This window comes from Rhinichthys klamathensis, unplaced genomic scaffold, assembly GCF_029890125.1.
Source record: "Rhinichthys klamathensis goyatoka isolate OS25496 unplaced genomic scaffold, OSU_Roscu_1.1 h1tg000176l_1, whole genome shotgun sequence".
Classification (NCBI taxonomy): Eukaryota; Metazoa; Chordata; class Actinopteri; order Cypriniformes; family Leuciscidae; genus Rhinichthys; species Rhinichthys klamathensis.
In genome coordinates this window covers 10,973,840-10,986,989 of record NW_026606705.1, presented here as the reverse complement: position 1 = coordinate 10,986,989, position 13,150 = coordinate 10,973,840, and the positions used below count along the sequence as shown (strand labels likewise).

At 35.9% G+C, this 13,150-nt stretch overlaps 1 protein-coding gene and 1 long non-coding RNA gene across 2 annotated transcripts; both read left to right on the top strand.

Moving 5' to 3' along the window:
* Nucleotides 1–107: 107 nt before the first annotated feature.
* LOC130092357 (uncharacterized) lies at nucleotides 108–460 on the top strand. The gene is made up of 2 exons (XR_008807908.1): nucleotides 108–188; nucleotides 219–460. It is a non-coding gene; the product is annotated as an uncharacterized LOC130092357 (long non-coding RNA).
* Nucleotides 461–1,468: 1,008 nt separating this feature from the next.
* metap2a (methionyl aminopeptidase 2a) lies at nucleotides 1,469–11,774 on the top strand. The gene is made up of 11 exons (XM_056260433.1): nucleotides 1,469–1,702; nucleotides 3,104–3,205; nucleotides 4,398–4,463; nucleotides 6,509–6,611; nucleotides 7,364–7,525; nucleotides 7,716–7,897; nucleotides 8,596–8,690; nucleotides 8,763–8,859; nucleotides 8,952–9,055; nucleotides 9,878–9,993; nucleotides 11,193–11,774. Exons 1-11 carry the CDS (start codon nucleotides 1,528–1,530, stop codon nucleotides 11,443–11,445), a joined length of 1,455 nt encoding a protein of 484 aa, XP_056116408.1. The 5' UTR covers nucleotides 1,469–1,527; the 3' UTR covers nucleotides 11,446–11,774.
* Nucleotides 11,775–13,150: the final 1,376 nt, after the last annotated feature.

The following is a 13,150-nucleotide window of genomic DNA, read 5'->3' as shown; positions in this document are numbered from 1 at the left end:
ACTTATTGTTAGGTCCTTATTAAAGTAACAAATACTGATTTATAGATTTTCTCAAATAATGATCAAGACCGCTTCGTCCTTTAACACAAAACCCTCTTTTAACTCTTTAACTTGCCTTAAACACGTTTCCCTTGTATGGACCGTTGCACTTTACAACTACAGTTAAATGTTTTAATAAGACTTAGAATGTCAATGGCTATGTTGATAAGACCAGAGAGCAAAACCCCAGATATAACAACGTTTGTGTGTGAATTGAATGTTTTTTTTTGTCTAACATCCGTAATTAATTTTCCCCCATGCATATATGCATGACATCAAGACACTCAAACAATCGTCTTGGCCATGGCTGAGACTGTCTATGTGTTTGTCATCACTCAACACCAGTTTTGCCTTTTTTTTTTTCCTCACTCCAAAAGTGGCAATCTTGCATTTCATTTGTGAAATAAAGTACATGTACATATACAGTATGTGTTTGTATTTGGTGACTTAATGCAGTTTCACACTAAGAATAGACTTCTGTACACATTTAAAGGGATACTTCACCCAAAAATGTTCCAAACCTGTATGAATTTATTTCAAAAGAAGACATTTTAAAGCAAAATTGACTTCCATAGTATTTTTTTTCCTACTATGGAAGTCAATGGGCGCCGTCAGCTGTCTGGTTACAAACATTATTTAAAATATCTTCTTTTAAAAGAAATTCATACAGGTTTGGAACAACATTTTTGGGTGAACTATCCCTTTAAAGTATTGCTGTACATCTAGGTAAGAAACACATGCATCCGACTAGATTCTGCCATCTACTGGACAATATAAAAGATAATGAGATTTGGAGGAAATATGCATAATTGTTGTGGCAATAATGTTACAATGCAGTTAGAATGATCATAAGATTTAAAAAAGTATTATTAATATTATTGTTTCAGTGTGAAATAGACATCACCTTCGTGAGATTTACACAAAAGGTGCAGTAAAGAACATGGTGTACTAAACGGCACATGAATAAATTCTATCATCACTAATTAAAATGATTTAAGGTACGAATCTATACTCATGATTGCTCAAAAACTCTAACGTGCACATTATAGCTACTTTACAATATGAATAAATACTTAAACGTTTAAAAATAAACCTGCACTTTGTCAAACATTCTCTGAATGGGTTTCCTTCATTAATATTCTGCTCGCTACAAACTCCACAATGTCGATGGCTTGATCATGAATATTTATCATTTACAGTGACGTTTGCCTGTTGGGTCTATCTGATTGGCTAAGAGGCAGAACGCACTAGTCAGCTGGCCAATTAACGAACGGAAATGTTCATTAATATGAATGAGGTAACTTTTCTGGAGGCTCTCGACAGCGTGACCTAATTAACATTAATGAGCTTATTCTTCGCCATAGTAGGAGGATGCTTGTAATTTGGCATTCCGCGTCATGTACTCACTCAGCTGATTCGGCAGCTTTTCTCCGCTCCTCCCACAATGCACCGGTCCGGTCCCTCTCTCCACTCGCGTCCGCATGAATCATGGAGGCGAACGGAAGCGAGCAGCTGCAGCCGGTGTCGGTGAGCCCGAACCCGGTACCGGTACCGCCAAGCATGGACACGCTGATCCTCAACGGGCACGCGGCGGAACGAGACGAAGCTGATCCCGCCAAGAAGAAGAAGAAGAAAAAGAAGAAAGGCAAGTCGGCAGTTTCGGGTGAGTGTCTCATTTATAGTAATAAGTGCAGAGACCCTGCTTTAAATAATCATCTGTGAACTCTGATAAACTCTAAACATACTCACTCAGGATCATCTGTCCTATGTGTACATTAGCGTTTTGAGTCAGGCATTATAATAAGATCTGTAAAAAGTTTTTTTTTTTAAAAGAAAAGCTTAAAAACACGTTTAATGTATTTTTAAATGTAGGCCTATGTAAAATATAATATATATATAACGTTACATGTTATAATTTTTACTTAATTATTATATAATTATAATTATTAATTTGATGTGTTTTTTTATGTTTTACAAAAGAATATAGATTACATAGCATATAAGCTGTTCTGAGATCTCAAAAGAAAGTTAAAAAAAAACATTTTACATTCATGTAAAAATTTATAAAATATTGTGTATATATATACATTCGTTTTTTTATTTATGTTATACTTTTTAAAATTATATGTATTTATTATTAAACATATATTAACATATTATATATTTGTATTTTTTCTTAGATATTGATATATATATATTGAAGAATATAGGTTACATACAGGTTGTTTTGAGATGAACTTTTATGCATTTTTATTGTATAGTTTTTTTCTTATAGATATAGAAGAATATAGAATACATATAGGCTGCATCTCAAAATATTATATTATTATAATTAATTAATATTATATTATAATTAATTAATATTATGGTAAAAAATGCTGTCTATGATGGCAGTCAAAGTTTTGAGATGCCCTAAAACACAATTCAAAAAGTCTCGTTAGTTGTACCCTAATTCACCCCAAAATTGATGTCTAGGTAGGATGCTCATGGGTTTTTTTTAACCTAAGATGTCCAGTAATATTTCTCATTGCTAACCCTATATAAATACTTGAAATTATGTGGTTGAGTTTTACAAGCAGCCTGGCAAAATTATGATTGTCACTTCACCTTGCTTTTCAAGTTTTTGGCTTACCTTTGAGAAGTAATAGGAGTTGTGAAATATATATATATATATAAATAGTTATAGATCCTGTAAAATTCTGCTGTGCATACACTTATATTTTATAATATGTACTTTTCCGTGTACTTGCAACACCATGTCTACTGTGTTGCCCTACCAAGGTTATATGATGCTGCAGATTGTTTCTCAGGTTTGTTCTGAGCCAAGTTTGCTTTCATAGACAGTAGATCCAGTATAAGAGATGAAGTTGTGGACAGTTTCCAAACTGACAGCAGTTACTCACTTCTCCACCACACACACACACACACACACACACACACACACACACACACACACACACACACACACACACACACACACACAGGTCGCCGCTTCTGATGCATCTGGCACACTTAGCACTTCCTTTGCTTATGTGCTTGTTCACCTGTGTGTGTGACTTTGCAGCAGGACACGGAGAGCAGGGTGAGGATGGCGAGGTGGAGCTGAGGAAACAAACAGAACAGCAGAACCTGGATGAGAAAGATAAAGAAGAGGATGGAGAAGAAGGTATTCCACTTTTAAATGAACGCTTCTAGTTCTTATCCTTATTTTTTGCCACATAAATGATCTAACACCACTGTTTTCCTATAATGCTTCAGCGATCTTATTCACACTGATTATGTATGCAATTGCATACTGATTAACTACCCAAATATGCATACAATATCTGGATAACCAGTTACATTTGTCAAGTCGTGTAGGAGACAAACAGGAGGTTTTGTATCCCACTATGCAATGTGCCCCTTCCATTTTTAGTGTGAATTATTTTTTTTATTTTTTTAACCTTTATTTAACCAGGAATAGTCCCATTGAGTTACAGTAACTCTTCTCCCAGGGAGTCCTGGCCAAGATAGGAAGAACTGGAAGTAATATCAACCAAGATTTTTGACATTGTCTTGACTCTTTTTTTCAATCAGGCTAGAGTTGAGATGTTATTACACAAAATTGGATAAAAAATAGTTAAATGTTTTTTTTATTTAAAAAATAATAACTCAAGGTCATGTCAGGTCACAAGACTCACAACAACATACTACCGTTTATCGTTTAGTTCATTTTGTATACAGACTTTTATACAGTGATATTTAATACACTGTATTTTAGTCACAAATGTTTTTTGTATGTGTGTGTGTGTATATATATATATATATATATATATATACACACACACCTTTCTTTAAATATTAAAATTTTGTTAAAGATTTTGTAATCATATTGTGTAGTTTTGTTTGGAGTCAATTGTTTTGTGATAACGCAATAAAACGTGCCAAATTGTGCAGACATCATTTTTATGGCCAGGCTGTCATCCAAAGAAATTATGAGCACATGCAAAAACAAGAGAGAATTTATGAAATATTAGTTATAGTCAATGCTTTTTCCTGTGAACTTTTTTGTATTTCTATGCATTTGTTTTTTTTTTTTTGCATAGTAAAATAAAACCTGTAGCTGTAATTACCCTTTCTTTCCAAATTATTTTGTCAGAAAGTATTTCATATTTTGATTGTTTAATCCAACTAGTACTAGGGTTTTTAAAAATAAATATCCCCTCTGGATATCACTTTATTTATATATATATATAATTTCTATGTTATTATTGTATAATATATACTGAGCAGTATACAGTATGCCAGTAGTACATAGTGAATAACATCATGTTAATTGCACGTCACTTTTGATTGTGTCAACCCTGTAACCATCACAGACGGCGAGGAAGCTGATAACGTCTCTGGGAAAAAGAAGAAAAAGAAGACCAAAAAGAAGAAAGGACGTAAGTGTTTTTCTTTCTTTTTTTTGGATAAGATGTTAGATGATGCCCACTGAAGAGAAATGAGCAGTAATCAGTTATCTGTGAGAATCTGTGACCGTGTCATTGCAGCACCTTTGAGTGTGTGCCGATACGGGACCGCGTTACGAATCAGCGTACGTGTGCTGGTGTTGATGGGGGCAGGGAGCGTGTTTGGCTGCCAATGCAGCGGACTGGCGTAACGCCAGATCAGTGCCTCTGGGAAAATCCTGCAGTGCAGCCTTTATTTCAGCGGAGGATTTTGAGCGGGTCCCACGTGTCACCAAATGCTTTGCCATTATTTAGCACATATTTATCTGAGACGTTACACATAAAACGCTCAAGTCAGCTTAAAACAAACAGATGTTATCAGCTAACTTTTCCACAAACTTTCACTGTAATGATGTGTGTCTTATGATGTTATTTTCTCTCAAAAATGAGAGAGACTTTATTTATTTACAATCCATCTTACTTGGTGGTCGAAAGAAGTAAAAGCATAAGCAAAATGATTATAGTGCTCTTTGCAGGGTCTAAAAAAGATAACAAAAAAAAAAGTTATTATAGGAGTCCATAGGGATGTAACGATTCACTCATCTCACTCATGATACGATTCACGATACTGGATTCACGATACGATTTTCTCACGATTTTTTTTTAACAAATGAGATTTAAAAGTGTACAAAAGTGTCCCTTTTATTATTTCTCAGACAAAATGCTGCACATTTCTTTTTAATTTAAAATATATTTGTCAAATAATAAAACCACATTAAAAAAATTAAGGGGTACACTGGTAATTCGCACACTATGTAAAAGACTGTAAAATTAGTACCAGATTGACAGGGGTTTTTACATTGTAATAAAGGCAAGATTCTAATTTTGTTATAATTTGTATCATTACACTAGTAAGAGTAAAAAAAAAAACATTTAAAGAAAGGGATAGTAAAATAAATACAACACCTGTCGCCACGGAAACACTGATGCACCTTGTGATCTCCGTGGCTCTCGCAATTGTCGTATTAATGACTTTTACATGAAAACGGAGGTGACTGGTGCTTCTCACGGTGGTGATTATTATTAGTCTACGGAAAGTCAAAATGCCGCCACCACACCTCCGATTTGAATGAGTCAACGTCAACATCTACGCTTGCCGTCGCCATGTAACGTTACTGTTTGACGGCGCGTGCACACACTGGTGCGGCGCGAGCGGAGCAAACCGAGCGTTTTCAGTTCATTCCTATGGAAGTTGAGCTTGTCTCACACAAGATCAAGTTCCATGAATGAAGTGAAAACACTCGATAGCTTCACGCCAGTGTGTGCTCGCTGCTATTGTGCCTGTAAAGCGAGGTTCACACAACTTCACAGTAGGCTATACAGTAAACGCGCCCTGCTGTTTAAAATGTGTATCGCGATTCGTTTAACATTTCACCCGACTTGAATCGTCACACATTTTTATCGATTTTCAACCGGTTGCGAGTGAATAGTTGCACCCCTAGTAGTCCATATGACTTGTGGACTTGTTTTTCACTAAAAAATAGACATCTGCATTGTCATGTTAGACTGGTGCAAGTACAGCCTGCAAATATTGTAAGGCACAAATACATAGCAGAATGTGAGGCCTTGTTCGCACTAATACATTTTCGTTTGAAAACGCATCTTTTTCTCTCCGTTTTGGCCTTCCGTCCACACTGAGCTGGTGTTTTTGTCTTACGAAAACTTTTTCCTAAGGGGCCGTTTACACGACACAGTTTTCAACTAATAATGTAAACGTTTTTATGCGCTTTGGCCGTTCATTTACACGACAACGGCGTTTTGGCGGCAAGTGTAAGTTTTTGAAAATTATACTGTTATCATCAGTACTGTTATCGTTTGAAATGGTGCCCAAATGGCATCCAAATAGATAGCTTCACTTTCATTGTGTGGAAAAGAGCCGCGTGAACATTCTGTGAAACATCTTCTTTTGAGTTCCACAAAAGAGGTTTAGAACTTCCTGAAGATGTTGTTCTCACATTGATATACCTTCTCTCCTGTAGCCAAAACCCAAACGGACCCTCCATCCATCCCCATTTGTGATCTGTACACCAGCGGAGTGTTCCCTGTGGGTCAGGAGTGTGAATACCCTCTATCACAGGATGGGTAAGGATGTTTTGTCTTTTCTCAATGTGAATACACTCTTAAACACCCTCAGGTCACCTTGTACTTTCTACGGGCCGCTCTACCTCGTATTACCCTGTGCTCTGTGTAATATTATATCGCTGAGACTACTGACATAGAGGTCACTTTATGTTCCCCCGCGCCTAAAGTACTCTCTCCAAAAATAGTTGTGAACGCTCCACACACCGTGTGCGTGTGGGGCCAACTCATAAACTTAACTTCCTCACATCATCTTACTGAATTCCTGCGGCATCTTCAAAGGCGTTTATGGCCTGTAAATTGATCGTCTTGACTTGACTTTGCCACACTTTAACCATAATAGTCAGAGAAGGTACAACCAGTCAGCTTTAAGTTGCAATTGACTGATTTTACCTGATTAGACAAATGTTAAACTAATGTATCATTACAGGGAATAACAGAGAGGTTTTTCATTTATAAAAATTGTTCACATTTTTTTTAAATGTATTTCTAATCATTTTGATGTACTTTATACTTTTTATTTATTTAAGTATTTTTATTTAATAGACTGGTAGAATATTGAATTGCACATCAGCTAAAATCCGGCGTTTCACTCCATTTGCAAGACGTTTCCCGATCCTTACAGAAAGTCCGTAATGGCCTGGAGAAACATTTATATGTCCATCTTTAATAGTGCTTATATGATGGTGGATATTCTCAGGGTTAATAAATGTTCTTGCTACGTCATCTCAAGTATTTTTTTTTGGACCTCTCAGCTCTAGCGCCGCTTGGAGAACGAGCAATGAGGAGAAGAAAATGATGGATAGAGCCAACGAGGAGATGTGGAATGATTTCCGGCAGGCGGCTGAAGCCCATCGGCAGGTGCGGCAATATGTGAAAAGCTGGATTAAACCTGGAATGACTATGATTGACATCTGGTGAGGACATTAATATCTGTAAACCTGCAGTGTGATTTTTTTTTTTTTTTTTTTAAATATCAGTTGAAGTGATGTTCTTCATAACAGAAATGGACCTCAAAGCCTAAGTGTCCAGTTTAGTTGGTAGATGTTTTGATATTAGCGACGCCGCTCATAACCCATCTTTTTCTCTGTGTTTCCTCTGGTTCAGCGAGCGGTTGGAGGACTGCAGTAGGAAGTTGATCAAAGAGAACGGTTTGAACGCAGGGCTGGCGTTTCCCACGGGCTGCTCGCTGAATAACTGTGCTGCTCACTACACACCGAACGCTGGAGACCCCACAGTCCTCCAGTACGACGACGTGTGCAAGATCGACTTCGGCACACACATCAACGGTACGATCATGGATGATTAAATTTCAATTAAAATCAAATGTATTAAAAGCCATGCAAAGTACATAATATAAAATAAGAATTAAATTATTATGATGGTTGGTTTTTACTACTCCTAATAAGAATAGTAAGATATTATATAGAATATTATTAAAAGCCATGTAAAGTACTTAATATAAAATAATAATTAAATTATGATGATTGGCTTTTAAAAATAATAATTATTATAAGTCATAATAATTAAAAGCCATATAGCCATATAAATATTTGATACAATAAGAATTAAATTAGTATTATTGTGACTCATGATGATGATAATTGTTTGATATCTATCAAATCAAATCGAAAATTGATTTATACAACAGTTAATTAAAAACCTTTAACATAAAAGGTTTTTATGTTAAAAACCTAGCAAACCTTAGACTTATTTGGCTTAATCTGTTTCTCAGTATCTGATAAATGCCTATTAGGAAAGTGGGGGTAAATTATTATGCATTTGATTTAATATTTTCACTGGAGAGTGGACTGCAGATGAGCGATGGACTGTGAACTGAGTTAGATATATCCCTGTCGTGAGCTTCTTCTTTTTTTTCTTTTTTATCATAAGAAAGGATTCATAAAGTGGTGGGAAAATGAAATTTTGCTTCACGCGTTTTGAATCGCACAAAGTATTGACTGTACTGTGTGTGTGTGTGTTTCAGGCAGGATCATTGACTGTGCCTTCACTGTCACCTTCAATCCAAAGTATGACCGCTTACTTGAGGCTGTGAGAGACGCTACCGACACAGGCATCAATGTGAGTGTGTGTGACCGACCGACACCATAAATTATTGTGCGTGTGTGCAGAATTAACAATCTCTTTCCACAGTGTGCAGGTATAGATGTACGTCTTTGCGATGTTGGAGAATCAATACAGGAAGTGATGGAGTCGTACGAGGTTGAAATAGATGGGAAAACGTACCAAGGTATTGACAGAAATAGGAAATAATCATGCACATTCTTATTAATAATAATATTAATCTCCTAAGCGGACATCATTTTGTGTGTATTTCCTCAGTCAAACCTATCCGGAATCTGAACGGACACTCTATTGGTCAGTATCGGATACACGCCGGTAAAACCGTGCCTATAGTGAAGGGAGGAGAAGCCACCAGAATGGAGGTGTGTGTTTGTCATTGAGGATATCCGTATCACTTTGTCTGGAGTAGCATACTACTTTTACTATTAATGCAGTATGTATACAGTGCGCAAGTATGCATGGAATTTCACGGCATTCTCTAATCTTAAAGGTGTCCATTTCACATTAGCTATGTTTAGAATAGCATACTAGATTACTACTCTTTCTATTTCTGCAGTATATGCTGCATGGAGGGCTGTAATAACCCATAACCATAATAACCCATAACCATCTTTTGAACATTCACATGGTTCTTGAAAAATGTATGCCTAATGTTTCTTGTCACGTCACATTTAGTTGTGAATTACATAAATCTAGTAAATAATAGCCTGTATTTTCAATTCAAAATGATGATTTTTTTTTTTTTTTTTACATTTGTCTTGTCATACTGCCATTTGTTTGAACTCTAAAACCTGAATGAAAACTGAAAAAGGCAACCATTTTTATTTGTGTTCAAGTGACAACAGTGTAGTATACTACTTACGGATTAATGTTCCTTTTATTTATTTATTTATTTTACTTTGTATACAGTATGATTTGTGTACAGTAGTATATAATCATGTGCAATCTACACTTATACAGTATTCATATAAAAATGTTATAAAAGCCCCATTGTTTACTATTGTATGCTAGCATATATGCTAAAGCTAATTGCACAAGCTGTGTAATTGTCCTTTCTGATAATCGCAACTCAGGAACTTGTGTTGAAAAACTGAAAAGGCAATTTGTTACATTCATCATCCTCTTTATAGAAAAAGCTATGAAGTATTTTGACTGGGTCTCTGTTAATTTCCATTGACGTCCAGGAGGGGGATGTGTTCGCTATTGAGACGTTCGGCAGCACTGGTAAAGGAGTGGTGCACGATGACATGGACTGCTCCCATTACATGAAGAACTTTGATGTTGGACATGTGCCAATCAGGTATCAGCCATACATAAATACACTACTAGTGCATAGAGTTCTGAAAGATCTGTTTCAGAAAACCTTTCTGATCTTAAAGGAATAGTTGTGACATAATGAGGAAAATCTGCTCAAATATATGGTTTTAAATTAGAATAAAGTGGTGCAGGGATGTATGGAAGCTTGTTTCCTTCACTGAATAAAACAAAGTAATTGCGACTTTTTATCTAATAATTTGGGGGGGTTTTCGCGCAACTGCGAGTTTATATCTCGCAATTCTGACTTTTTTCACAATTTCGAGCTTACATCATGAAGTTCTGACTTTCTCGCAATTGCTGTTTTTTTTCTGGCAAATGTGAGTTTATATCTGGCAATTCCGACGACTTTTCTCAGAATTTTTAGATATAAACTCGCAATTGCGAGTAAAGTCCAATTATGAGGGGGGGAAAAAGACTGACTTTTTCTCTCAGAATTTCGAGTTTATATCTCACAATTTTAAATTTAAGAAAATCTTGTGCGAACCACTGGCAAAAAAAAGTCTTCCTATTTCTAACTGCTGCACTCTATTACACAAGTGTTTTTATGAAAAATGTCTGCATTGTGTGCAGCATGTTTAGGTTTTACGAATATGCATCGCATGTGTCAATTTCATAAAAATGATTTTGTTTACGTTTATGCATTAGGCTGATGCAGCTATTTATACAACAATAGTTTTAGGTTTATGAAAATCTAAATTATAAAATATTAACAGACAAGCACATTTTATTGAAGTTTGAAGCTCATAAAGGAATAGTTAATCCAGAAATTAAAATTCTGTTATTGTTCACTCACCCTTCTATGGAAGCTTGTTTTCGCCACTGAATAAAAAAAAATATAATAATTGCGACTTTTCAGTTATATCTCGCAATTCTGACTTTATATCACGCAATTCTGACTTTACATCTCGCAATTCTGAGAAATAAAGTCAGAATTGCGAGATGTAAACTCGCAATTGTGAGAAAAAAATCAGAATTGTGAGATAAAAAGTCGCAATTACCTTTTTTATTTTTCATTCAGTGGCGGAAACAAGCTTCCATAACCTTCTGTCATTCCAAACCTGTATGACTTTTCTGTGGAACACAAAAGTAGACAGTTTGAAGAATGTTCAAACTGCTTTATTCTTTAAACCAGATTAATAAATTAAAAGAAACATATTGTAACCTTTCATTAATGAACTTCAGGCTGCCCAGGGCAAAGCACTTGCTAAACGTGGTGAACGAGAACTTCTGCACCCTGGCGTTCTGTCGCCGCTGGCTCGACCGTTTGGGTGAAAGCAAGTACCTGATGGCCCTGAAGAACCTGTGTGACCTGGGCATCATCGACCCCTACCCCCCTCTGTGTGACGCCAAGGGCTCGTACACGGCTCAGTTTGAACACACCATCCTGCTCAGACCTACATGCAAGGAAGTCGTGAGCCGTGGAGACGACTACTGAGACTTATTATGCATAAACACACTCCAGTCCCATGCAAAAAACAACAACAACAACAGGCATTCTTAAAAGAAGAAACTAGTTTAAACCCTGAAATGCTATTTTGACCATTCAGCATATACTCAGCATTAAGTTAGGCAAACTACTATGCATGTGTACAAGCCAGTGCCCGAATTAAGTGAGCAAGACAAAACCTTTGTACTCTTTTGTGCTCTGTGCAGTAAAAGAGATCATGTAAAGTATGGCTGCTTGGCTTTACACGTCACTGAAGGGCTTTTGCAAGAAAAACAAAATCATCAGGTAGTCAGTCGTAATGCGCACAGCTTTTAGTTATTTTTGGTAGCCTACCTATTACATTTTGAACTTTTGTTTTTTTTTGTTTTAAGACAAAATAAACTGTACAATACTTCAAATTGTTTGTAGTTCTTTACAGGTTAAATCTTTCATCATTGCAAAACTATTTTTTAGCATTATTCTTGAAATTAAGATCAAGTGGGTTTTATTAAGTGTTTTATTGCAAACTTTGAAACTCTGCTCAAGATATCAGGTTTTAAATTAGAATTATGTAAATGTTATGCTGCAGTTTTCTCAATAGTTTTAGGTTTTATGAATGAATCCTGAAGTTTTTTATTGTAAATATCAAGAGACATGCACTTTTCATTGATAATTGATAGAATTTCACCAAAATTTCAAGACAATCTTAAAAATAGTAAAGACAACATTTGGCAAGTTGTTTAGAAAAATGCAAAAATATTCTCCTTTTATTGAGGTAAATTTCTCTATGAATTGAGGTAACAATTTGCATAGTTTTACATCTATACTTGCTCGAATGATAAAAAAAAAAAAAGAACAAACCAGATGTGGAAACTGTAAGATATTTGAGCAAGTGTGTGTGTGTCTCACAAACACATACATCCAACAAAGTGTACAAACTAGAGAACGGTCTACGCCACACACAGACAATGTATACAGCATACATTGTCACTTGCTGGTGAAAAAAAAACTTTTACATTTTCCTGTAAAATGGGAAAAAAAAATATCTACCCAAATACCAGGTATAAAACTACATTCTGAGAAGGAGACAGAAAAATTCCTGAATCGACTCTTGTTTAAAACATCGTCTCAACATCGTTAACTCTTTTCCCGCCATTAACGAAAAGTTTTGTATCTCCGTTTTTTCCATTGTAAGCCCGGGACACACCAAGCCGACGAAAGCTGACTGTTGTCGCCTTGCGTCTGGACCAAAGAGATGAGCTTGAACACACCAAAAGGACTCAAGTCGACTATCGCGAGTTCTGCGCCAGCGTGTAAGTAAATATCTGTAGGTATTAATATTCTATATTCGTCATTCAAAATGGGAAACCAAACTAGGACTGCAAATTTACAAATCAGCGCTTGCTTACCAATTTGAATAGCAATCACGCTGATCACTTTTTTCTTTCCAGTCGGCTCATGTTATTATGAAAATATTCGTGCATTCAAATGCTCAGGTAAGATGGTCAAATTATAACAGCCTAATGTACCTTCTTGACTTCGTTTCTCGCTTTCGCTTTTAGTCTCGTGCACTGACTGGTTCGCTAAGCTGAATAGCCAATCAGTTATCTCTCTCTCTTGCCGACAGATAACACATAATTGCGAGTTTATATCTCGAAATTCTGACTTTACAACACGCAGTTGCGATTTTATATCACGCAATTCTGAGTAATAA

Bases quoted from the DNA above. Each gene is read 5' to 3' on its own strand.
- metap2a (XM_056260433.1), top strand. From the start codon at position 1,528: ATGGAGGCGAACGGAAGCGAGCAGCTGCAGCCGGTGTCGGTGAGCCCG. The intron at 3,206-4,397 runs GTATTCCACTTT...TAACCATCACAG, and splicing joins AGAAGAGGATGGAGAAGAAG to ACGGCGAGGAAGCTGATAAC. The intron at 6,612-7,363 runs GTAAGGATGTTT...TGGACCTCTCAG, and splicing joins TACCCTCTATCACAGGATGG to CTCTAGCGCCGCTTGGAGAA.